This window comes from Sesamum indicum, linkage group LG6 (genome assembly GCF_000512975.1).
Source record: "Sesamum indicum cultivar Zhongzhi No. 13 linkage group LG6, S_indicum_v1.0, whole genome shotgun sequence".
Taxonomy (NCBI): Eukaryota; Viridiplantae; Streptophyta; class Magnoliopsida; order Lamiales; family Pedaliaceae; genus Sesamum; species Sesamum indicum.
The window spans coordinates 9,232,598-9,259,892 of NC_026150.1; the positions used below are offsets into that span (position 1 = coordinate 9,232,598).

The window sequence follows — 27,295 nt, forward strand, 5'->3', positions numbered from 1 at the left end:
TTGAAATATAAAAATTTAATATAGTGGTATCAAAACTTCTACTTTGAGTCTATAAATACTCTATCCCTTTATAATTGTATAGATAATAAGAATTTAAATTATGTATACACATGTGTTGAGTTTGTCGCGTCACTAGTATTTTCATTTTAATTACGAATGGGGTGATACTTTTCCCTCGATGATAATGAGGTTAGGGGCACTAGTTCGATTCCAAAACTCTATATATCTTGATCGAGAAAAGTGATGTTAATTCAAACAACTGGTTGATAGTTTCCATTCGCTCACATAAAATTATTGTGTCACATACTTTTGTGTGTGAACTTGATTGGTACGCGTAATAAATGTATACAACTAATTTTGAAAAATCATAGTACCACTAAAAGACTAAAACAATAGACCAAGTCAATTTAGATAAGCCCTATAAGTTGTGGAGCAAAATAACTCGCCTGTCACCATATTGTTGAATTAAGCATTTACAAGAAAATTCCCACATTGAGTTGAATGGAAGCCAAATTGTTTGAGGCTGCTTGCTCGGGAAATCTGCAAGCACTTTATGATGTAGTTGGACAATCTGGCGTTGCAGCCCTTCTGAAATTGCATTTATCAGGAAGCGTAGAGACACCTCTGCACTTGGCTTCCATGTTCGGGCAGGCGGAGTTTGTGAGAGAATACATGAAGCTGAGCTCAATTTCCGCCCACCAACTCTCCCAACTCAATCAAGATGGCTGTAGCCCACTGCACTTGGCGTCGGCCGCCGGCCACTTGGAGATAGTCACATTTCTGCTTGAGTTCGGGAAGCAGAAATGTGCTGTCGAAGAGCTGTGCATGAAGAAAGATAGAGACAGGAGAACGGCACTACATTGTGCTGTGGTTAATGGTAGAATTGATGTCGTTGATGTGCTCCTTGTCAATTGTCCACAGGCTGCAAAGGAGGTGACTGCTCAACAGGAGACTGTTCTACATCTTGCGGTGAAACACCACCAGCAGGAGTCGCTTGAGTTCTTGATTGGCCAGAAACTTGGATCATCAGTTGAAGATTTGTTGAATGTAGGTGATCGGGAAGGCAACACAATTCTACATCTCGCAACTGCCAACCGACAACTTCAGGTAACCTCTGAATTGAAGAATGGTTGGGAAAGAGAGAACATGCCTTTCGACTTAATAATCACAAGCATTTATTATTGCAGACGGTGGAGTACTTAGTGAAGCAGCCCAATTTGAATGTCAATGCAGAGAATTCATACGGCCTCAGGGCATTGGACATCATGTACGCGTGTGCCCTTAACTCAAAGGATATGTATATCGAAGAGGCAATCAGACTTGCAGGGGGTTGTCGATCACAATTAGCAGCAACAACTAATCAAACCAGGCCATCCCACAACACTCAGAATACTCCAAAAGGGTCAATTTGCCTAGCGGACGACTGGTTGAAAGAATTGAGAAGCGGGATTATTGTAATGGCATCAGTATTTGCTACTCTGACGTTCCAAGTAGCATTAACCCCTCCCGGAGGAGTATGGCAAGATTGGGGTTCAAATGCAACAACCACGTCCAACAGTTCAGTCGTCCCTGCACATCAACCTGGAGTACCGATTCTTTATAATTTGGATCCTAAGCAATTTAATAAGGTGATGAGGTTAAATACATTAACATTCATGATTTCTGTCGCGACCATCATTTTGATGATACAACCTTTCAAGATTCAGTCGCTAGAACCCAGGAAGTTGCGATATGTCGTGCTCGCACCTTATGTGGTTCTGCTCAATGTTAATTTTATGGCAGTGGAATTTTTGTCAATCGGGTCTATCATGACCAAGAAGTCACTCACGAGTTCACATTTTTGGCTGACTCGCATTCCTTGGCTCTTGATTATAGTCTTTGCCTTTTTCTTCGGGACTGCCCTATATTTCCTACCTCTTCGGCGGGGACCCCGACCATCCCAAAATACACAAAGTTCATCAAATAGTTCATCGCAAAATTCTAGTCCTTAGTCGGATTCATTTCATCCGTACGTACTATAGTATTTGTAGTGTAATTTAATTAATTTTCTTGTCATTAATTATGAGGTGGACTCGTGCTTGCACTTCTGTTGTTGTCTTGGTCAAACCATTATCTTATTTAGGTTGAAATAAATATTAATTAATTATTAATATTTATTATGTGATTAGTTATTTTTTTTAAATTATACATCAATTATACGGTACATATAATTACACTTTATTTTATAATTGGTTAAAATATAATCAAAACCCAATTACAACAAGAATTTCTCGTTAGTTAAAATGTCTTGTCTTGAACTTTTAAGTTGATTATATTACCTTATACGTGCTTTGCTATCTTTGGCTAATTTCCAACGTGTCTTTGGTACAACCATGCTCTGCTTTTATCGTTCTAATATTTCATGAATTATTCTTTTTATATTTTACAAGTTTTTAAGTCAGAACATTTGAAATTTTCACAACCACTCACTGAAAATACAAGTTTTGTTATAGAACTACAGCTACAACACATGAATAATATAGATATGGGGAGAATTACAAATTTGATCCTGAAATTATAGGAATTGTTAGTTTTAGTCCTATTGGAAAGTCCTGCAATTTAACGAAAGAAGGGGTGTCTACAGATCCTAGTAAGGTTGAATGTATGAGAACATGGCCACAACCAAAATGTGTTAAAGAATTGAGAGGATTTTTTGATTTAACTGGTTACTATGGAAAATTTATCAAAAGGTATGAGATGATTCCACCATAGAAGGACACTCAGGTATTAATGGCACCTACCAATGACTCAAGAGTATGTTTTATTGGCCACAAATGAAGGATGATGTAATTCGTCGGGTCCAAGACTGTGATGTCTGTCGAAGATTTAAAGCCCAACATATGCCATATATAGGTTTGTTGCAGCCCCTACCCCTGCCTAATCAAGCTTTACTTTCAGTTTTAAGCTTGAGCAACCACCTCTATCTTCATCTTCACCTCTTTAGCTTAGGAAAATCATCACACGGATTCACCAACACTACTTTTTGAATTCAACATTTTCTCAACAATTCTTGTTTTTCTGATGTGGATCTAGAGCTTCTCTCTTTTAAATCGCAAAAATTGTTGGTTTGATTCTGCGTATTTTAAGTTTATATTTCAAATTGTATGCCATGTCATGAATCCATTATATATGTATATATATATATATATATATATATTTAAATTTTAAATTTTAAATTTTATCTTTAGATTGTACAAAAAAAATACTTTTTACTCTCAAACCGCATTTTGTAATACAACGAGGCCAGTATTTTTTTTTGTGATGATAATACTCCTAAATTATTTTTTTTTTTTTGTGAGATGTGATCCATTTGTTTATATATTTTATTTTTATTTATAAAATATTTTAAAACGTGAAATTAATGTTATTGGTTATATGCACTCAGGACTGTCGTGCTATAATGCTAATTCATTAGAATCTATAAAAAAATCTAAGGCCTAAATTTAATATATAAAAAGTCAAAAGGGTATAATGAAATAAAATATTATCTTGGAGTTATTGTCATTTAATAAAAAGTGACAGTTGACAAATTAAAAATTAATTATTTTGTCAATAATTTATATGCAATATTGAATAAGACGTAAAATTAAAAGTTTATATATTTTTTTCTTTTAACATGTCACAGTATTAATTATTATGCTTCACATAATAATTTTAAATAGATAATGCTATTAAAAGACTAAAACATAACCAAAGTCAACTCGATTCAATTGAAATGATCTCTATATATTGGTGAAGCATTGAAAAATTTCCAGATGAATTGATGGAGACCAAATTGTTGGAGGCGGCTTGCTCAGGAAATCTGCAAGCACTTTATGATGTAGTTCAAGAAGCTGGCGCTGCAGTCCTCCTGAAACTGCACTTATCGGGCAGCGTAGAGACACCTTTGCACCTGGCTTTCATGTTCGGGCAGGCGAACTTTGTGCGAGAATACATGAAGCTGAGCTCAATTTCCGCCCACCAACTCTCCCAACTCAATCAAGATGGTTGTAGCCCACTGCACTTGGCGTCGGCCGCCGGCCACTTGGAGATGGTCACATTTTTGCTTGAGTTCGGGAAGCAGAAATCTGTTGTCGAAGAGCTTTGCATGAACAAAGATAGAGACGGGAGAACGGCACTACATTCTGCTGTGGTTAATGGTAAAATTGATGTCATTGATGTGCTGTTTGACCATTGTCCACAAGCTGCAACGAAGATGACTTTTCACAAGGATAGTATTCTACATCTTGCTGTGAAACACCACCAGCATGAGGCGCTCATGTTCTTGATTGATCAAAAATTTGGTTCGTCGGTTGAGGATTTGCTGAATCTGGGTGATTGGGAAGGCAACACAATTCTACATCTCGCAACTAACAACAGACAACTTCAAGTAAGTCCTCCTAAATGAAGAGAGTGACTTGAAAAATTTATAGTTTCGTAGGTGTATTTGTTTATTTTTTTACAGTAAATAACAATGCCCTCTCATGAAGTGTTGGTATAATTATGAAAATCTTCTTGTTATTTGAAAAATTATAAATATATCCCTTAAATAATATATATATATATATTTGTGAATAATAAATTATTTAAAATTAATACATATACTAGTGTGTGCGCACACCCAAATGTATGTGGAATTAATTTAAAACATAAATACTATAATTAATATTTTTTCAAAAAATATATATTAATTAAATAAATATTTATATATATTTTTTAAAAAATAGACGTTGTCAGTTGTTATTGTGATAAAAGTGGGGGGAAAAACACGAAAGTTGAGGGAGAGAGATAATTGAAAGTTGATAAAAAAAAAAAACTACTGAAATAATTAAAAAATAAAAAATAAAAATAGCATACAAAAGAAAATTCGAACACCAAAAAGGTGCTCTCCGATTATAACAAGTTATAGATAATATTTGGAGAAAAAAAAATGGGATAAATAATAACAACTACCTGATAAATAGTTACTGATTGACCATTGGAAAGAAAGGGCACAAAGATAAAGAGTTTTGATGAAAAAAGGGGTCAAAAGTTAGACTTAAATTCTTTTTTGTGAGTAACTATATTTTTTATTCAAATTCTAACACATCGTGATTATAAATAGAGTATATAAAAAAAATGTGTAAGTATAACTTCCATAACTTTGTGAAATAATATAATTTCGTACTTTTTAAGAATTCTACATGTAATTAACACTGAAAATGAAGAAGTAATTTCAGTAGACAGCAATTTAATTCTGTCATTTTCGAACTAAACAGAAAATCATGAATGTGCTTCTCATTTTTGCAGACTGTGGAGTATTTAGTAAAGCAGCCGAATTTGAATGTGAATGCAGAGAATTCAAATGGCCTCAGGCCGTTGGACATGTTGTTAGTTAATACCTCTAACGAAGCACATATTGAAGAGACAATTACACTTGCAGGGGGTTGTCGATCCCAAATGGCAACAACAAATGTCCAGGCCAGGCTGCAACACCCCCACTCTCTGGATACTTCATCAACGTCCATTAGCCAAGCAGACGACACGAAACGGTTGAAGCAATTGAGAAGTGGGATTATAGTAATGGCATCAATATTTGCTACTATGACATTTCAGGTTGTACTAACTCCTCCAGGAGGCGTGTGGCAGGATTGGGGTCCAAATGCAGCAGCCACATCAAATACTTCAGCCATCCCTGCACATAAGCCCGGAGAATCAATTCTTTATGATTTGGATCAGAAGAAATTTCGTATTCTGTTGTCGTGCAACACACAAGCATTCCTCGCTTCCATTGCGACCATCATAATAATGTTACAGGTTTTCAAGGCCGAGTCCCCAGCATGGAAGATGGGGATATTTTGTGTCTCCATTACTGTGGTGTTTGTAGTAGTGGAATATTTCGAAATTGTTCGACTTATTGTGGGGACGAAGTTGCTTATGTATCCAGGTTTTATTGCACCTCTAATTATCTGGGCCCTGATCCTCGGCGCTGCCATCCTTAGCTTGAATCACAAGAGCATTCTACAGTTTCCGAGGAGGGATTTTAACACGAGTTCCTCGTCGGGGGAAGCAATACCAAATGCAACAAGCGGGAGAAATAGTCCATCCGCAAATTCTCATCCATTCTAAGATTCATTTAGTGCAATGATATATCTATCTATCTTGTATCTTGTGATTTTATCATCTTTTAGTTACAGTACAATTGGACCATGGGTTTATATAATAATTCATTTGGTTATCTTCTTATTTTTTATCTTTTAAATTTTTATTATATATAAAGTTTCCGATGCAAATTTTCTCAATAATTGGTATCCGTTGGCGCAACAAAATAGTCTCCTTCTTGCAATGAGTTGTTCAGATCCATAACAAACTAAAATTTGTGACAGATTCTAAGACGACTTGACAAGTGAAAGTCGCGGAGACCCGTCCAAATATTTGTGACGGAATCTAGCCCCCATCATATATATATATACTTCCAATGGGCCACAAGTTTGAGAGGGGTGGGAATTTTGCGACGGGTACTTTTGGAAGGTCATTATTTTTAAACGATGGGTGATATTTTGAACAATAATTGCAACATACATCTGTCTTAAAATATGAGCTACATGCCCAAATACTTGGATGGAGTTTTGCAAGGACTGTCCGTCGCAAGCTTCAGAGGTAGGTTGCAATTAAAACATCACTGTATTTTGGGATGAGAATTTTTTGACAGTATATATTGTGTTTTTAACGATGAAAAACACTAAAAGAAAATTTATTTACTGCAATGAAGTATTTCATTGCTGAAGATATGATATTTTGTCACAAATATCCTACACATTGAAATTTTTTTTGTTGCCAACAATGATTTTTGGAACAGTCTACTTGGACTTGTAATGACCACCTAAAAAATATTATAAGCGTGCCAAATGTCAAAAGTAAAATCGTTTGTAAACCTAATATTTAAGTGGAGTTACAAAAGTCGTTCCAATTTAAACTTTTTTTTTTTCCGGAAGGCATTCCTTGTTACAAAGGGTGTTATAATAATGGATGTATGTAAAGGCTATATTCCAACGACTGTATTTCCACGGCATATCTCCCCAAAAGCTAGTCCAAATTTTCTTATATATGTATGTTACATATTGTTTACATTTGATTTATTTCTTCTTGAATTGATTAACCGCACCCACTCAAAATCTCTCTCTGATTTTCAAATATTTTTGTGAACATCATGTTAAGGCAATTGAGGAGATGAATGTATGGTAACAATCTCCTGAGGAGCGTGGAACTTACGCTGGAGTTTGAAAATGGTAATAAAACTTTCGTACAATAGGCCAAATGTCAGCGTGGACATATGGACGGAGACATGATTAGGTGTCCATATCAAAAGTGCAAAAATCAAATGCTTAAAACACCTGATGATGTCAGTTTTGACAAATGTATGTGTGTGTTTATGATGGAATATTATAATTGGACTTCACATGACGAGAAGAGGGTGAAGAAGTACTTTGATGTTGTGACTGCCCCTCTAATTCAGGAAAAGCAAACCCCAGCTACGCAGGAGGGGGGTAACTCTAGTGGGGTGATGAACAACAGATGAATTGGACGCAGAGGATAATTTTTTTATGCAACTGGGTCAGGTTAATTTTTTTCTTTCTGAAAGGGTGTGACTGATGTTGGTACGAGATCTTTTCTTACTGATATCATTCTTTGTTCATAGTACAACAGGTGGCCCATATGATTGTGTCGGGATTGTCAGACTGTTTTTTCTGGTGTAGTGCACGTTGTAATTAGTTTAGTTAAAATTTTAATCTAAGTTAAATACGTTTATTATGAGAGTTATTAATTAGTTAAATTAGTTTAGTTTAAACTTTAATTTGAAAGTTAACTAGTGAAATTAATCTAGTTAAAATTTGTAATTTGAGATATATAAATAAGTTAAATCAGTTTAGTTGAAACCTTTTAAGTCAACAGTTTTGCTTCGACTTTTACCACAACTTTCTACATAAGCGGCCACTTTATAGTTGATCAAATTTTATAACGAATTTTTAGTGGCAAAAGTTTATCGTTATTTCTCCACGGAATATACCACGAAAATTCAAAATTTTTAAGATTTAATCCCAAAGTTTGTGGCAAACATTCCGTGGCAATGAGCCTATTTTTCATAGTGCATTCGGAGGTCCGACATCTCTGAATCAGCTGGCTTCTTCCAAACTGGTTCGGAAAGATGTCGACCACGTGTCGCCCCTACTTTCTCGGGGATAGCTTGGCATCCATGCAGCAGATAGGTGGACTACGTGGGCTTAAAGGGCCCTTCTTTCGGCTGGAAAATTTCACTTCGTCTTTTTGGGCCTCTCTTTGTCTTGGGTCACTTGGGCCTATCATTTTTTAGGGTTTCAATAGCATTATACTAATTCGTAAATTAATTATCATAATTCTTGGTGATAATCATTCAGTAAAAGTTGTCAGCAGTAAGAATCACTAAAAAATGTCTTTTATTAAAAATAATTAATAACACATGTATAATGACAATTTAATGACACTATAACAACAATATTGTTACTATATTTTTGTTATCAGTAAGTCGACATTATATACCGATGTTCAATTAACAGTGTAATATAACATTTATACATAAATTTTATTATTAATAATTATTATAACAAAATTGGAATTGAATTGGTCGAATTATTGCTCAGATTGGGGGATCCAATTGGATAGTTTTCTTGGCAGGTCTGGGGTTTCTCTTGTAACCAACATAACAAACAAATTATGAACCAAAGTTCTAGTAAAGGTGACAAATACAATGTCATTTTGTTGGATCTTGTATGTGTCATTAAGGAAAGGAATTTGTCCAAGCAACAACACCATCATACTCCGACAATATTTTCATTCAGACATTCATCTCTAGTGACAATTTTAATACTATCTTTTGTTGTTGGATGAATCGTCATAAATGTCTAATTTTGAATAATAATTCAAAAAACAACAATATATACTAATATAAAAAAAAGAATTGTCACAAGAAAATAATGGTTTGTGATACCACTATACTAATTTTTTCATTATAAATCTGTGTATAATACTCTTAAGTTGATTTTTTTTTTCTATTTTTAAAAAAATATGATGTATTGATTATATATTTTATTTTTATATATAACATAATTTAAAGAATGAAATATTATTTCTTATATGCATACAGCTGAAACTATATGCACGACGATTGGTATAATTAAAAGACTTAAACAGTTGACCAAGTAAACCCAATCGAACTAACATAATCTCTATATATTGGTGAAGCATTGGAGGATTTCCACACCATTTAATGGAGGGCAAATTGTTGGAGGCCGCTCGCTCAGGAAATGTAGAAGCCCTTTATGATGCAGTTGGCGAAGATGATTCAATCCTTCAGAAACTGCACTCATGCGGGTGCGTTGAGACTCCTTTGCACCGGGCTTCCATGTTTGGGCAGGCGGAGTTTGTGCGAGAATATATAAGGCTGAGCTTAATTTCTGCCCACCAACTCTCTCAACTCAATCGAGACGGTTACAGCCCGCTGCACTTGGCTTCGGCCAATGCCCACTTGGAGATCGTCCAATTTATGCTTGAGTTTGTGAAGCAGAATTTTGCTGTTGTGGAGGTGTGCATGAAGAAAGATAGGGACGGCAGAACTGCACTTCATTCTGCCATGGTCAGTGGTAAAATTGAAGTCATTGACCTGCTGTTTGTCAATTATCCAGACGCTGCAAATGAGGTGACTTTTCATCAAGAGACTGTTCTACATCTTGCGGTGAAACACCACCAGCATGAGGCACTCAAATTCTTGATTGATCAGAAACTTGGATCGTCGGTTGAAGGTTTGCTGAATGTAGGTGATCGGGAAGGCAACACAATTCTACATCTTGCAACAGCCAACAGACAATTTCAGGTATCCCCTAAATCAAGAAGATTTTTTCTCACAAAATCTTATTGCATCTTCTAGCTATATTATTTAGGGTATAACGAATATGTCTTTTATGTTGTACTAGAATCCATTTGGTGGAAGTTGGGAGATGGGGGGCAGAGGGTTAATTTTGTTATATTTTGTATTTATAAATAATTATTTTGTTTTTTTATAATTTATAATTTTACATATATATTTAAAATTCATAAAATCTAGGTCTTTAATCTTCTATAATCTAATGGTTGTAATAAGTTAACTTGATCCTACGACTATATACAAAGAAATTCAACGTTCATTGAAATAAAAATTAACAATATATATAAAGTAGGCATAATGCTCACTTGGGAAAAAAACTTTTACGGTGTTAGCTTCAATTAATCAAGAGGGAGATGTGAGCTAGATTCAAGAAAATAGAGAAGGTTCATTTTGCCTATATTTTAAAGACAAAGAGGATATTTTTTAGCTGAATTTTCAAACACGTGGAACTTTATGCAGTTTGGCCTTTGTTTTACTTAATACAAAATTTTTATACATATAATTTATATATATTAATTGAAATAAAATATTCAATTGTTTTATTTAATTAATTTTTTTTAATTCTAAAAAGAGAAAAAATACCTTTACACATACGTTGGCCTTGGTTTCTCAACTCTATGTAGGAAGCCCGCAATTTATAGCCCAAACCCCCCCACCCCATGCGGACAGGATAAGGTCGAATCCTCCCACATTCGTGCGGGAGTCATCTCCTTACAGCTGGAGTCCAAAGAATTTTAGGAAAAGGATAAAAAAATATCTGTTACGTCCTTCGAGAATCTTAACAAGGTAGAGGATATCCTCTTTTTGTAGGATTTCTCATACAGGAGGTTACTTTAGGGATAAAGTCATCTCTAGCTCATGTCCTCCTACTAACACATGTACTTGCTTTGGAGGCAAAAGCTTATCCTTATCTTCATTTAGGTGAGGTGGCAGGATCCCCCATCTTTCTGGATTCAGTTAGAGGCATCCTCTGCAGGGACACCTATTTTATCTACAAATAGGTAGTTACCTTAACGACAGTATGCTTCCAGCTTGTCTCGTCCTGCTGTCACGTGTCCTAGCTTTGATTGTTGGAATTTATGCATTTTGGCATATCTCCTGGTGACGTAAAGTAGGTAATTCTACATAAATTTGTCATCTAAATTCCTTGTGGATGCCTCCCACCTGACTTTATAAGGGTATCTCTTAGTTTAGGCCTCTTAGAATTGGAGCTCCAATTGGTGGAGGGTGGTCGTCAACCACTAGCTTTTTGAAACTCTACTAAAAGGAGATGTAATTATAAATTGAGTATTTTAAAAAAATTATGAGTTTGATTTCTATATATAATTGATATTTTCGTAGGCGGTTTAAATGTAATTAACTTTATATATATACATATATATTATCAAGAGACATTGATTTGTCATAAGCATTACTTCCAGTACACCATTTATTTGCAATGAAATTCTTTTCCTGACCAATATTTTTGTAAGGAAATTAGGTTTCCTCACATTATTAGAGAATAAGCCTAACGATCTTATTTGTGAGGAGCGACAAATTACTTTTCTCACATTAACATTATATGACGAAACAATAATTTTATGCTGCGAAATTATTCTTTGAAAACGTAATTTAATTATTTATTTTGTAGTAATATTCCCTAAACACGCTTCTCATTTCGAATCCAGTGATTCAAACATAACTAAAATTTTGATCATTTTGCAGACAGTAGAATACTTAGTGAAGCTACAGAATTTGAATGTGAACGCAGAGAATTCAAATGGCCTCAGGCCATTGGACATGTTGTTCGTGGATACATTTAACTCATATGATGCATATATAAAAGAGACAATTACACATGTAGGGGGTTCGCGATCCCAAGTGATACCAACAGACGTCCAGACCGGACTCCAACAAATGGCACCAACAAACGTCCAGACCGGGCTCCAACACTCCCCTGCGGATACTTCATCAAGCTTAAGTAGCCAAGAGGAAGACGATCAAAATACAAAACAAAAATGGTTCACAGAATTGAGAAGTGGCATTATAGTAATGGCATCAGTATTTGCTACTATAACGTTTCAGGTTGCGCTAACTCCTCCTGGAGGGATGTGGCAAGATTGGGGTTCAAATGAAGCCACATCCAACACTACTTCTTCAGCCGACTCCACACATAAGCCCGGAGAAACAATTCTTTATGATTTGGATCGTAAGAAATTCCGCGGGCTCATGTGGTTAAATACACAGTCATTCTTCTCTTCTATTGCTACCATCTTAATGGTATTGCAAGCTTTCAAGGTTGACTCATTTGCATGGACATTGGGGCTAAATTGTGCATACATCACTGTGTTTTTTGTAGTAGTAGAGTATCTTTCAATTGTTGCACTTGTCACATCGAAGAATGTGTTCAACAGTCCAGGGATTTTGATGTCTCTGATTTTCTGGATGATGATCTTGAGCGCTGCCCTCCTTAGCTTCTTTTTAAGAGCCCTTAAACTAATTAAGTGAAAGTATCCTCAAATTTCTCGACATGAGTTGTCTCATCACTGTAATGATATATGTATTCTGATTTTTATTAATTTTCACTAATATTCTATTTTTTGCATTGTCAATTCATAATAAGAAATGGGTGTCAATTGAAAAAATCCTATGTGTTATTTAAAGTAAAGAAAAAAATCCCCATTTGGTTAGAAACATCCTCTACAACCTAGGGGACAAGTGTTGCTGGATGTCTATCTTTATTATTTTTCTTTGTTTTATGTTAATTTGTATGAAAATTCTAATTGCATCTCCTAATTTGCTAATTTATATAATTTAACCCCAAATATTTTATAAAATTTCAATTACCCTTCATATTTTAATTTATAATTTATATATACTTTTCTTGATAATTATCAATTAATCTCTCAATTATATATAAAATTTCATGAACGTTAAAATATGAATATGACAATACTTATTTTTTATATGTTATTCAATATGTTCTTTCACCAATTTATTACTTTATATCTGCATTTAAGTTTTCAGAATAAATGGTTTATTTGTTTATTTTTTAATTATTCCACTGGGTTTTAGATTGTCTTTTTAAAACAAAATTTGGAACGATTTGCACGATACAATGATGTTTTTATTTATTTAAGATAATTATAAATTAGTATTGTGATGAAGTTTGGGATGGATTTTGGAACGAGAGTGTTAAAATGACTTCATTTCAGTCTGTGTTCTAAAACGATGTTGATTTGGAGATCAAAATGGCGTCATCTATTTGCATTTATAGTGATTTTTGTAACAACTTTTGAAATGAAAACTCGTTCGAAAAGAATTACGTTTATAATATAGTTGTCCAACGTACTTAGTTCATACTTTAGGAGACTATTCATATTAGGAAAATTCTTGGAATTTAGACCACATAATTATAATAGAGTTTATAATATAGTTATGATAAATTATAATATTTTATAAGGAAAAATATTATCGTAATATAGTTTTTTTCCTATTGTAAAGAATTTTTTCCTTACTAAAAATAAAATTTCTTGTAGTGAATATCGAATACTAATAATTTTTATCTCTTTTTCAGCCCAAATACTACTCTCGCATGAATGACTGTCAAATTCTCTATCAACAACAGATGAACACACAAGCAAAGCCATTTTCTGAAAAATATGTGTATTCACAAAATCTGTTCACTGAAGGAACGGAGTAGCTGGGTTTAAATAACAGAGAAGAAACAGAGAAAAATATCCTAACAAACTAACAGCAATGCCATGTGAGCAGCTAACTAAAAGACAAAATTGTAAAACAAAATGAGCTAAGTAAAATGGTACAAAAGCGGAAATAAAAAACACGACTACATTAGAGAGAAGAGAAGCAACACATGAATCAGCAATTCTTCTCTGTAGATTGACAATCTTAACATGACGAGATGTTCAGAGCTTCAAAATCTGTCGTGAAACGACAAGGAGCAGGACGAGGAGACCGCTTCAAATTATATGATTTTAAAATGGTACAAAAGCGGAAATAAAAAACACGACTACATTAGAGAGAAGAGAAGCAACACATGAATCAGCAATTCTTCTCTGTAGATTGACAATCTTAACATGACGAGATGTTCAGAGCTTCAAAATCTGTCGTGAAACGACAAGGAGCAGGACGAGGAGACCGCTTCAAATTATATGATTTTATTGTTTAGTTTGTATTTTTGTACAATTTTTTAAATTTATATATATAATCTACTTTTTAATTTAATTATCGTTTGATTTATTGAATAATTAAATTTATTAGTTTTACAACTACACTCCATTCAAATTGATCCGAAGAAATTCGTAGCGATTGCTCCCTCTACTTCTTCGCCTCCCTGTTCCCCTGTGTCCATTTCTCGGTCCATTTACTAAAATAATATTAAAATGGGTATTAGTTGCAAAATTAACGGAAGTCGTTAGTGCTACTAACTCCCCAATATTTTTTCTTATTTTTTTATTTTCTGAAAAATTTGCCTAAGTCGTTATTGCTACTGACGACTTGGGCACACTTAATTTTTTTTTTATTTTGTTAATTTATGTTTGTAGAATATTTAATAATAATATATACTAATAATTGGTAGTTATTATTTTTAAATTTTATATTTTGAATATTTTATTTAATAGGTAACAAAAAATACAAATTCAAATCCAATTGCATGACTTACAGTATCAACAGTAGGAAATCCATCACAACCATTGCTGATTCCCAACCATCAATATAAGATGGTTTGCAATGTGCAATAAACTTCAATGGATCAGGGCTCCCATAATTGTTGAAATCCACTGTAATTCGCAGACGGTCGCAGCAAGACTCCTATATTCAGCCTCTGCTGTGGAGCGGGAGACGGTAGGTTGCTTTTTAGTCTTCCACGAAATCAAGGCCGAACCCAAAAATACACAATAACCTGTGAGCGAACGTCGACTATCAGGGCAGCTAGCCCAATCAACATCGCAATATCCAGTCAAAGAAAAGGAATTATGGGCAGGAAAAAAGAGACCTTTTGTAGAAGTCCCCTTGAGATATTTAACCAAGTGTAGAGCAGCAGCCAGATGTTCCTTGCAAGGACGATGAACAAACTGGCTCAGTTGTTGCACCCCGTAAGAAACATCCAGGCGAGTAAATCCCAGGTATAAGAGCCTTCCAATTAAACGTCGATATGATTCTGGATCCTTCAAAACAGTTCCACAAGAACTTAATTTCAGACCTAAAGGCAGCGGAGTGTGCACAGGATTGGCGTTGTCAAGGCCAGAATCATGGATGATATCTTTGATGTACTTCTGCTGAGTGACTGAAGTACCTTCGGAAGAACGAGCAATTTCTAGACCGAGGAAGTATTTGGCATGCCCCAAATCCTTGATAGTGAAAAGACCATGCAAATAATCCTTTACAGGTTGAATGAGAGCTTCTGCAGAACTGGAGATTAGTACATCATCAACATAAACAAGGAGAAAAATCACCTCAGATTCAATAGACTTCGAAAATAAGCAGTGATCATTATGTGACTGCACAAAGCCGTAAGCAAGCAACTTGGTGGTGAATTCATGGTTCCATTGGCGAGAAGCCTGCTTTAGTCCGTACAACGAACGTTTGAGCTTGCATACTTGGCCTTGAGGTACGGAATAACCATCAGGAGGAAGCATGTAAATATCCTCATTCAAATATCCGTGCAGAAAAGCATTGTTAATATCGATTTGATGTAATGCCCATCCAAAACTAGAAGCAATAGCCAAGAAAAGACGTACGGTGACGGCTTTAGCCACAGGAGAAAAACTTTCAAGATAATCAATACCTTCGATTTGGTTATACCCCTTTGCAACAAGTCGTGCTTTGTACTTATCCACCGAACCATCGGGTTTTAGCTTCACCTTGTATACCCACTTGCATCCTATTGCCCGTTTGTCAGAGGGAAGAGTAGTGACTTCCCAGGTATCATTTTCCTCCAAAGCAGTAATTTCCGCATCCATCGCTTGTTGCCATTCAAGAATGTCCTTGGCTTGTGCATATGTCCTTGGTTCCTGCACTATAGACAAAGCAGCCAAGAAACTCAAATGTGATGATGCAACAGAAAATGAAGGGGTTTGGCAATCTATGTAGGAATGGCAAACAAAATCCTTCAACCAACTTGGTTTATGAGAAGGCCTTGTTGATCTACGAGGTAAGGATGGGGGGAGACAACGAGACTAGGATGTGTATCAGCTGTAGAATTATCAGATGCAGAGGATGGAAAAGAAGTGGACAGGTTTTCAGAAGTAGTAGATGAGATTGCAGTAGATAAAGGTGCAGAGTTGATGGGTTCACAGTCAACATTTATAGGTAAAGGAACAGGGCAATGCTCACTTTCCATTGTACAATTCTTATAGGGAAACACATTTTCATGAAAAATAACATCTCTCGAAATGAGAACAGACCTTTGCTCAATGTCATATAGTTTATATGCCTTTTGACCGTGGACATAACCTATAAACACACACCTAGTAGCTCTAGGTTCAAATTTTGATTTGTGTGGCTGCACATTTGCTGCATAGCATAGGCAGCCGAAAGTTTTAAGAAACTGATATGAAGGACTTGTTTTATACAAGAGTTCATAGGGTGATTTCCAATTGAGAGTTGGGGAAGGCAAACGATTAATGATAAAGGTGGCAGCGAGAATGGACTCTGCCCAGAAATGTTTTGGAAGATGAGATTCAAACATCAAAGCTCTAGCGACTTGGAGTAAGTGTTTGTGCTTTCGTTCTACGACCCCATTCTGTTACGGTGTATAAACACATGATTTGTGGTGTATAATACCATGATTTTTTATTAGCTCTTGACAAGAGGATGCAAGAAATTCTGGACCATTATCAGTCCTTAACTTGTAATCCGAATTAAGTTTGGACTTGCTTGATGAATGATGACAAGAGAGATGTTGTTTGAGATTTGTATCGCATAAGGTATGTCCAAGTGGCTCTAGAATAGTCATCAACAAGTGTGAGAACATAATGACATCCTCCAATGGAGGGTTGTTTGTAGGGACCCCATATATCAACGTGAACTAATTCAAAAAGAATTGAAGATGTGGATGTACTTGAGGGAAATGGTGTTCTAGCTTGCTTAGCAAGTGGACAGACATGACAGATAGGTGGTTCAATGCTTTTATTTAGATTCAAGCTAGAAATATGACTAAGTACATTAGCAGAGGGATGTCCAAGCCTCTTGTGCCACAATTCATATGCATCATGTACATGGGAAAGGAGCAACGATTCAGATACAGAGTTCGAATAAGATGCCTTGTTCATAGGTGAAAAAGAAAGTGTGTCCAGATAGTAAAGTTTTCCTATTTGCTTGCCTATAGCTAAGACTTCCTCAGTCCTCCGGTCCTGCAGCAAGCAAAGATTATTAGAGAAAGAAAAACGAATAGGTAAGGCTTGCAGAGTTGAGAGACAGATAGCAGATTATGTTGAAAACTAGGAATGTGAAGAACATGTTCAAGGATGATATTGTGTGACAGTTTTACAGTTCCTGTATGTGTAGCATCAGTGGTATTTCCATCAGGCAAAGAGATGATAGGAGTAGGGTGAATGGGAGCTAAGGAATCAAGTAATGTAGCATCACCACACATGTGTCTCGTAGCTCCAGTATCTATAATCCATGAACCTGAAACATGCGTCCTTGTCATGTCCCATCTTGCCACAACTCTCACAGGTTAAATGTCTCTTATCAGTAACTTTCTTCTTCCCAAAGGTTTTATAAACATATCTGCGATCATGTTCCACATTTCTCACATACATTGTTGTATTAACCCCTGTGTCCATAGACTCTAAGTGTATCTGTCTCTGCCTTTCGACTCGCATAACCATGGAGTATGCTTTATCTACATGAGGCAAAGGTTCCATCACCAATATTTGACTGCGCACTCCATCAAAGGAGTCATTTAACCCCATAAGAAATTGAATTAAATGACCTGCCTCAGTCTGCACTATGTTTCTATCGTTGCTACCACACATACATAGTCCACAAGTGCATGAAGTAGTAGGTATTAGACAACGTATTTCATCCCATAGTTGTTTCAGTTTAGTGTAATATGTCGCCACACTCATATTTCCTTGTGTCATGGAATTGATTTCTCTCTGTATTTGATACAACAATGGACCGTTAGACTCACCGTATCGTGCTTCGAGCTCCAGCCATAAAGCTCTTGCTGAAGACGTATATAGGTAGGCATTGACTATCTCCTTAGATATAGTGTTTAGTATCCAGGTTAGAACCATGTAATCTGTTGTCCTCCATTGCCGCATCTCCTCAGTACCCTCTCGTGGTTGCACACAGGTTCCATCGATAAAGCTCAACTTGTCTCTGCCGCCTAACGCTATGCGTATCGCTCTGCTCCAGGCTAGCCAGTTGTTCCCATTCAGAGGCGCAGAGATGATAGGCAAAGGAGAGTACTCCAAATGAAGCAGCTTCGCATGGTTCTGTTCACCTCCAGATCTCATGTCTGCTGGTGTTGATTCTGTCGTTCCTCCTCGTAAATCAGCCATCATCTATTTTAGGTTTGTATAATGTTTTTCACCAATAGAGATATACAGAGACCATCAGCACGATGGCTCTGATACCATGTCAAATTCTCTATCAACAACAGATGAACACACAAGCAAAGCCATTTTCTGAAAAATATGTGTATTCACAAAATCTGTTCACTGAAGGAACGGAGTAGCTGGGTTTAAATAACAGAGAAGAAACAGAGAAAAATATCCTAACAAACTAACAGCAATGCCATGTGAGCAGCTAACTAAAAGACAAAATTGTAAAACAAAATGAGCTAAGTAAAATGGTACAAAAGCGGAAATAAAAAACACGACTACATTAGAGAGAAGAGAAGCAACACATGAATCAGCAATTCTTCTCTGTAGATTGACAATCTTAACATGACGAGATGTTCAGAGCTTCAAAATCTGTCGTGAAACGACAAGGAGCAGGACGAGGAGACCGCTTCAAATTATATGATTTTATTGTTTAGTTTGTATTTTTGTACAATTTTTTAAATTTATATATATAATCTACTTTTTAATTTAATTATCGTTTGATTTATTGAATAATTAAATTTATTAGTTTTACAACTACACTCCATTCAAATTGATCCGAAGAAATTCGTAGCGATTGCTCCCTCTACTTCTTCGCCTCCCTGTTCCCCTGTGTCCATTTCTCGGTCCATTTACTAAAATAATATTAAAATGGGTATTAGTTGCAAAATTAACGGAAGTCGTTAGTGCTACTAACTCCCCAATATTTTTTCTTATTTTTTTATTTTCTGAAAAATTTGCCTAAGTCGTTATTGCTACTGACGACTTGGGCACACTTAATTTTTTTTTTATTTTGTTAATTTATGTTTGTAGAATATTTAATAATAATATATACTAATAATTGGTAGTTATTATTTTTAAATTTTATATTTTGAATATTTTATTTAATAGGTAACAAAAAATACAAATTCAAATCCAATTGCATGACTTACAGTATCAACAGTAGGAAATCCATCACAACCATTGCTGATTCCCAACCATCAATATAAGATGGTTTGCAATGTGCAATAAACTTCAATGGATCAGGGCTCCCATAATTGTAGACGTTTTCTTCAAGACAACTAGAAACTAATATAGGATTTGGAAAGAGAAAAGCAATATATATTAATCTGTAATCAAAGAACCAAAAAGATGAATCTTTTGAGTCCTATTCTCATAGTAGCCATTTCAATGACAAACTCCATTTTGGAACTTGCAGTCAGTATAATTTTGTAACTGAGAATTTGTAGGTTTGCAGTCAGTATAATTTTGTAACTGAGAATTTGTAGGTGCTCTGCTACACAATTACATTCAGATAAAGTCTTAGTCATGTGCAAATTGTTGATTTATCAATACATTGGTCATGAAGCACACATACTCTCATGAGTTTCGGTGTACACATCAATTTCATACTCTTCATCATTAGAAGACGAGACTACTACATAAATTAAGCATGCTTCATCAGAAGAGTCAACTCCCAAAAAAAGGAGATTGAATAGTTATTTAAAAGTACCCGTTCAAGATACAATAAGACAATCAACTACGAGAAAAATAATAATGAGGAACTGAATTGAAAATAAATATAAAAATGAACCATAGAAAAAATGGCATCAGAAAAATAAAGGAATATCAAAACATAGAAAAAAAGAAAGCAAAATGGAAAAATCAGAAAAGTAAAAACTAAAATAATGAGAAAATACAAAAGTCAAAATCAAGAACTATCAAGAAAACACAAAAGAAGATTAAGAATAATAAAAATCAAACCTATAAACAAGAAGAAAGAATAAACCAAAACAAAAAATATTGAGAAAATTGAAATACAATATATGGGGAAAAAATAAAAGTTAAACAAAGTATCGATAAAACACAAAGTAAAATAATAAATAATAAAAAAGTCAAGTATCAAAAAGGTATAAAATAAGAAAAAAAGAAATTGCAAATTTGAATCAAAAACTGAAAAAAAGAAGTAATAAGAACACACAAAACATAATAAAAACAAAAAGGTTCTAACTCACAATACACACGTTGATCTGCATATTCACCTCTTTTCCATTTGATATGTTTTCGGTGGAGTTTCCGAGAGTATTCTTCCACCGCATCTTCGATCAATTGTACGACAATTTTCAAATCTCGCTCATTCCGCTCAAAAGAATTGAAATACAAGTGAGAAGTTTAAAAACTATGTACAATCAAAAATCAGAAAAGAATTTCCCCCTCTCGATCGCGAGAAAAAACAACCAATTGAGAATTGAAAAGAAAACCAATCAAAAGAAATTAAAAAAAAAACAAAAGAGAGATGAAATTAAGAACCAAAATAGGATGGGAGCAACCTATTTGTATCGAACAAAAAATTATAGATATAGATACGTTGTTCTTTTGAAAATATATTTATGTTTATATAATTTATAATGTAACGAAAAAAGAGATGAAACTTCAAATATATTTATGTTTATATAATTTATAATGTAACGAAGAAAGAGATGAAACTTCAATAGAAATCACACATAATCTACTGCATCCTACACAATCATAAAAGCATTTATCTATTTCTGCTCAAACTTTTCATAATGAAGTACAGATTAAAATTAATCCTCAGTAACTATGACAAGAATTGTCTTAGTAACATGTAAAAGAGACGATCAAGAAAAAGAATTTGAAAATAGAATTGACAAAATCCACATGTCACAATAACAACTATGCAGTATTTCTTAAATAATTTTTATCATAGTCACGCTTTCTAGAACAATTTAAATCAGTAACATATTTATAACTTTTACAACTATTTCTTCAAAAGTTTTAACATATCTTCACACGTACAGTGATCATTTACTCTCAGTGACTATGAGTAGTTAGTATTGAAATAAATTAAAACATGTACCTTGAAAGGCAATACTAATTACTGCTACCTATATCGAACATAAGACTCCCTATTTCCAATTAAATCAAACTGAAGATGATTTGGCATGATGTTAATTAGCCAAAATTTCTCGCACAAGCAGCAGCAAAACTACACTGCAAAAGTTGAATAATAGACAATGTACAGACTACGTACGTACTATGGGAAGTTTCCAGCAAATTTTGCATCAGCTTTCATATATCCCTTTCCCTCTCACAATCAAGAGCAATAACCCTCATGAAATTTTCCATTCCCTTGCTTTACACACAATATTGCCAATATTGTTCACAAGTATCTAACTTTATAAGTTATCGAGCACAACGATTAGAAGCAGAAACTTCTTCCTATACTCAATTGTTATTTCAAATGATATCCCCTAAATGCAGCATTCGGCCCGCCTATCCATGATCAAGAAAGAAAAACCATTAAAATATGTACTTCAGTGATATTTTTTCAAACTAAGATCTTAGAAAAAGGATGTGGAGTTCTAGCAATGACATACATATATTCTTCAATGAAAGATTTTACGTTCTATTTTTTCCAACTAAGAATGCTTAGGAAGAGGATGTGGCGATCATTAAATAAGAAATAACTACAACCTTAGCTGCAATATAAGATCTCGAATTATTGCTCTTAAGGAAGCACCATCATCATAAAGAACCTGAGAACCACCTCATTAGAAAATCATCTGTAGACAACGGTTTTCTTTCCTTCATGTCAAAATATCCTTCTTTATAGAGATTGACGTCAGACTTGGAAAGTCATGCAGATAAAGAACTTCTTTTGAGATAGGTTTCTTCAACTACTCTACATTAAATTTGCTACAAAACATGAAAATAGGTAACACAAATCCAAGCATAACTTACAGTATTAAGAGTAGGAGATCCTTCACAACCCCATTGCAAACTTTGGTGATGTTGAAGCAATAAGAGAGGATAAGCTTTTGGCAAACAAAAAGACCATTTCCTCTCAAGTCAATGTAGTACAGATATTATTGAAACTTTGTCACTTACCATCACTTTTGGTGTTTCTAAATTAGTACATGGACTTTAATAGGAAACACTAATTGGTGCCCTAGCATTGAACTATATATGTCAGTGAAAGAAAGTTCTAATTTTTCCAACTAAGAATGCTTAGAAGAGGATTTGACAAACATTAAATAAGAAATAACCACAACCTTAGCCGCAATATAAGATCTCAAATTACTGCTACTAAGGAAGCCTCATCATTTTTCTGACTTATCCACCTCATTTGAAAGTCATTTCTAAATAGCCCTTTTCTTTCCTTCATGTCAAAATATCATCCTCTATAGAATGATGTCTGACTTGGAATTCACGCAGATAAAGAAGTTCATTCGGATTAGTTTGCTTCGACTATATATTAAATTTTCCACAAAAAATATGGAAATAGATAACAAAAGATACAAATATAAGTCCCAAAGCATGACTTAGAGTATTAACAGTACAAATATCCTTCACAACCAACTTGCACATTATGGTGATGCTGAAGCAAACAAAAAGACCATTTCCACTCAAGTCAGTATAGTACTAATGACTTTGAAACTTTATCATTTGCCATTGGTTTTACTATTTAAATATACTAGGACATGTACCTTAAATTGGTACTCTAGCATCCACCTACATCAAACATGACTCCTAATCCCAATCAAATCAAAGAAAGAGATACAGGTAATTTTCAGCCAATAACAATTGCTGATCTCCAACCATGGTTTAAGCACCAAAGCAGCTCTGAAGCAAGACGCATGTATGCATTTGATTTCCTGAAGAAATTCCACCTAAAACTAGGACACCTCTAAAATTCTATTCTAAAGCTAGGACATGTACAAAATAAATTGAACAAGACAAAAAAAAATTGATTTGGGAGTATAATATCTAGCAAATTTGCATAAGGCTTTCATCTAACACTTTCCTTTGCCTCTCATAATCAACAGCAATGACCTTAAAAGGAAACACTATTTGGAGCTGTAGCAATGACCTACATATATACTTCAATGAAAGATTTTACGTTCTATTTTTCCCAACTAAAAAAGCTTAAAAAGAGGATGTGACAATCATTGAATAATAATTAACTACAATCTTAGCAGCAATATAAGATCTCAAATTACTGCTCTTAAGGAACCACCATCTTAATAGAACCTGAGAACCACCTAATTAGAAAGTCATCTGTAGAAAACACTTTTCTTTCCTTTATGTCAAAATATCCTCCATTGTAGAGAATGATATCAGACTTGGAAATTCATACAGATAAAGAACTTCTTTCGAGATAGGTTTCTTCAACTACTATACATTAAAAATTTGCTACAAAACATGAAAATAGGTGACAAAAATCCAAGTCCAAAAGCATGACTTACAGTATTAATAATAGGAGATTCATCACAACCATTGCTAATTGCCAACCATCAATATAAGATGGTTTGTAATGTGCAATAAACTTCAATGGATCAGGGTTCCCATAATTGTAGACATTTTCTTCAAGACAACTAGAAACTAATATAAGATTTGGAAAGAAAAAAAGCAAGATATATTAATATTTAATCAAGAACCAAAAAGATGAATCTTTTGAGTCCATAAAGAACTTCTTTCGAGATAGGTTTCTTCAACTACTATACATTAAAAATTTGCTACAAAACATGAAAATAGGTGACAAAAATCCAAGTCCAAAAGCATGACTTACAGTATTAATAATAGGAGATTCATCACAACCATTGCTAATTGCCAACCATCAATATAAGATGGTTTGTAATGTGCAATAAACTTCAATGGATCAGGGTTCCCATAATTGTAGACATTTTCTTCAAGACAACTAGAAACTAATATAAGATTTGGAAAGAAAAAAAGCAAGATATATTAATATTTAATCAAGAACCAAAAAGATGAATCTTTTGAGTCCATAAAGAACTTCTTTCGAGATAGGTTTCTTCAACTACTATACATTAAAAATTTGCTACAAAACATGAAAATAGGTGACAAAAATCCAAGTCCAAAAGCATGACTTACAGTATTAATAATAGGAGATTCATCACAACCATTGCTAATTGCCAACCATCAATATAAGATGGTTTGTAATGTGCAATAAACTTCAATGGATCAGGGTTCCCATAATTGTAGACATTTTCTTCAAGACAACTAGAAACTAATATAAGATTTGGAAAGAAAAAAAGCAAGATATATTAATATTTAATCAAGAACCAAAAAGATGAATCTTTTGAGTCCTATTCTCATACTAACCATTTCAATGACAAACTCCACTTTGGAACTTGCAGTCAGTATAATTTTGTAACTGAGAATTTGTAGATGCTCTCTGCTACACAATTCTAACAAAGAACACACAATTACATTCACATAAAGTCTTAGTCATGCTCAAATTGTTGATTTATCAACACATGGGTCGTGAAGCACACGTACGATAGGCCATTCTCATGAGTTTTGGTGTAACTCTCATGAGTTTCGCAGTGTACACATCAATTTCGTACTCTTCATGATTAGAAGACGAGCCTACTATATAAATTAAGCATGCTTCATGAGAAGAGTCAACTCCCCAAAAAAGGGGATTAATAGTTAATTAAAAGTACCTATTCAAGATATGATAAGACAATCAACTACGAGAAAAATAATATTGAGCAACCGAATTGAAAATAAAATATAAAATATAAAAATAAACCATAGAAAACATGATCAGAAAAATCAAGGAATGTCAAAACATAGGAAAAAAGAAAGCAAAATGGAAAAAAATAGAAAATTAAAAAATAAAAATATGAGAAAATACAAAAGTTAAAATCAAGAACTATCAAGAAAACACAAAAGAAGATTAAAAATAATAAAAATAAAGCATATAAACAAGAAGAAAGAATAAACCAAAACAAAAAACATTCAGAAAATTGAAATATAAAATATGAGGGAGGGGGGAAACAAAAGTTAAAGAAAATATCGATAAAACACAAAATAAATAATAAATAATAAAAAAGTCAAGTATCGAAAAGGTATAAAGTAAAAAAAGCAAGAAATTGCAAATTGAATCAAAAACTAAAAAAATGAAATATCAACAACACACAAAACATAATAAAAACAAGAAGGTTCTATCTCACAATACCACACGTTGATATGTATATTCACCTCTTTTCCATTTGATGTGTTTCTATGGAGTTTTCGAGAGTATTCTTCCACCGCATCTTCGATCAATTGTACGACCATTTCCGAATCTCATTCATTCCTCTCAAAAGAATTAAAAACAAATACAAGTGAGAGGTTGAAAAACTATGAACACAAAAATCAGAAAAGAATTTCCCTCTCTCGATCGCAAGAAAAAACAACCTAACTCAGAATTGAAAAAAAACCAATCAAAGGAAAAACAAAAGAGAAAGATGAATTCAGAACCAAAATAGGATGGGAGTAACCTATTTGTATCGAACAAAAAATTATACAGTTGTGTGTGAACATAAAATAGAAGAAAGTCTTTATAAGTTATCAAGCACAACGATTAGAAGCAGAAACAACTTCATATACTCAATTGTTAATTCAAATGATATCCCCTAAATGCAGCATTCTGCCTGCCTATCCACGATTAAGAAAGAAAAACCATTAAAATATGTATTTCAGTGATATTTTTCCAAACTAAGATCTTAGAAAGAGGATGTGGAGTTCTAGCAATGACCTACATATATTCTTCAATGAAAGACTTTACGTTCTATTTTTCCCAACTAAGAATGCTTAGGAAGAGGATGTGGCGATCATTAAATAAGAAATAACCACAACCTTAGCTGCAATATAGGATCTCAAATTACTACTACTAAGGAAGCCTCATCATTTTTTTGACTTATCCACCTCATTAGAAAGTCATTTCTAAACAGCCCTTTTCTTTCCTTCATGTCAAAATATCATCCTTTGTAGAGAATGATGTCTGACTTGGAATTCAAGCAGATAAAGAAGTTCATTCGAATTAGTTTGTTCCAACTATATATTAAATTTTCTACAAAAATATGGAAATAGATAACAATACAAATCTAAGTCTCAAAGCATGACTTACAATATTAGCAGTACGGAGATCCTTCACAACCATCTTGCACATTATGGTGATGCTGAAGAAAACAAAAATACCATCTCCTCTCAAGTCAGTGTAGTACTGATGACTTTGAAACTTTATCATTTGCCATTAGCATCCACCGACATCAAACATGACTCCTAATTCCGATCAAATCAAAGAAAGAGATACAGATAATTTTCAGCCAATAACAATTGTTGATCTCCAACCATCATTTAAGCACCAACGCAGCTTTGAAACAAGACACATGTATGCATTTGATTTCCTGAAGAAATTCCACCTAAAACTAGGACACCTCTTAAATTCTATTCTAAAGCTAGGACATGTACAAAAAATATTGAACAAGACAAAAAAAACTGATTTGGGTCTAACACTTTCCTTTGCCTTTCATAATCAACAGCAATGACCTTAAAAGGAAACACTATTTGGAGCTCTAGCAATGACCTACATATATACTTCAAGGAAAGATTTTACGTTCTATTTTTTCCAACTAAAAACGCTTAAAAAGAGGATGCGACGATCATTAAATAAGAATTAACTACAATCTTAGCAGCAATATAAGATCTCAAATTACTACTTTTAAGAAAGCACCACCATCTTAATAGAACCTGAGAACCACCTAATTAGAAAGTCATCTGTAGAAAACACTTTTCTTTCCTTCATGTTAAAATATCCTTTTTTGTAGAGAATGATGTCAGACTTGGAAAATCATGTAGATAAAGAACTTCTTTTGAGATAGGTTTCTTGAACTACTATACATTAAATTTGCTACAAAACATGAAAATAGGTGACAAAAGATACAAATCCAAGTCCAAAAGCATGACTTACAGTATTACCAATAGGAGATCCATC

General features: G+C 34.1%; 2 protein-coding genes across 2 annotated transcripts; both read left to right on the top strand.

Annotated features, from left to right (window-relative positions):
* On the top strand, positions 447-6,233 carry LOC105164173. Its single transcript, XM_011082773.2, has 4 exons — positions 447-1,107; positions 1,188-1,990; positions 3,778-4,408; positions 5,308-6,233. The coding sequence occupies exons 1-4, from the start codon at positions 502-504 to the stop codon at positions 6,124-6,126; spliced, it is 2,859 nt and encodes a 952-aa protein (XP_011081075.2). The 5' UTR covers positions 447-501; the 3' UTR covers positions 6,127-6,233.
* LOC105164258 (ankyrin repeat-containing protein ITN1-like) lies at positions 9,264-12,514 on the top strand. Its single transcript, XM_011082871.2, has 2 exons — positions 9,264-9,904; positions 11,660-12,514. The coding sequence occupies exons 1-2, from the start codon at positions 9,302-9,304 to the stop codon at positions 12,440-12,442; spliced, it is 1,386 nt and encodes a 461-aa protein (XP_011081173.1). The 5' UTR covers positions 9,264-9,301; the 3' UTR covers positions 12,443-12,514.

Excerpts from the sequence above, each read along its gene's own strand:
- LOC105164258 (XM_011082871.2), top strand. The coding sequence starts at position 9,302 with ATGGAGGGCAAATTGTTGGAGGCCGCTCGCTCAGGAAATGTAGAAGCC. Across the intron at positions 9,905-11,659 it reads CAGCCAACAGACAATTTCAG|ACAGTAGAATACTTAGTGAA; the intron begins GTATCCCCTAAA and ends ATCATTTTGCAG.
- LOC105164173 (XM_011082773.2), top strand. The coding sequence starts at position 502 with ATGGAAGCCAAATTGTTTGAGGCTGCTTGCTCGGGAAATCTGCAAGCA. Across the intron at positions 1,108-1,187 it reads CTGCCAACCGACAACTTCAG|ACGGTGGAGTACTTAGTGAA; the intron begins GTAACCTCTGAA and ends TTATTATTGCAG. Across the intron at positions 1,991-3,777 it reads TCGCAAAATTCTAGTCCTTA|CATTGAAAAATTTCCAGATG; the intron begins GTCGGATTCATT and ends ATATTGGTGAAG.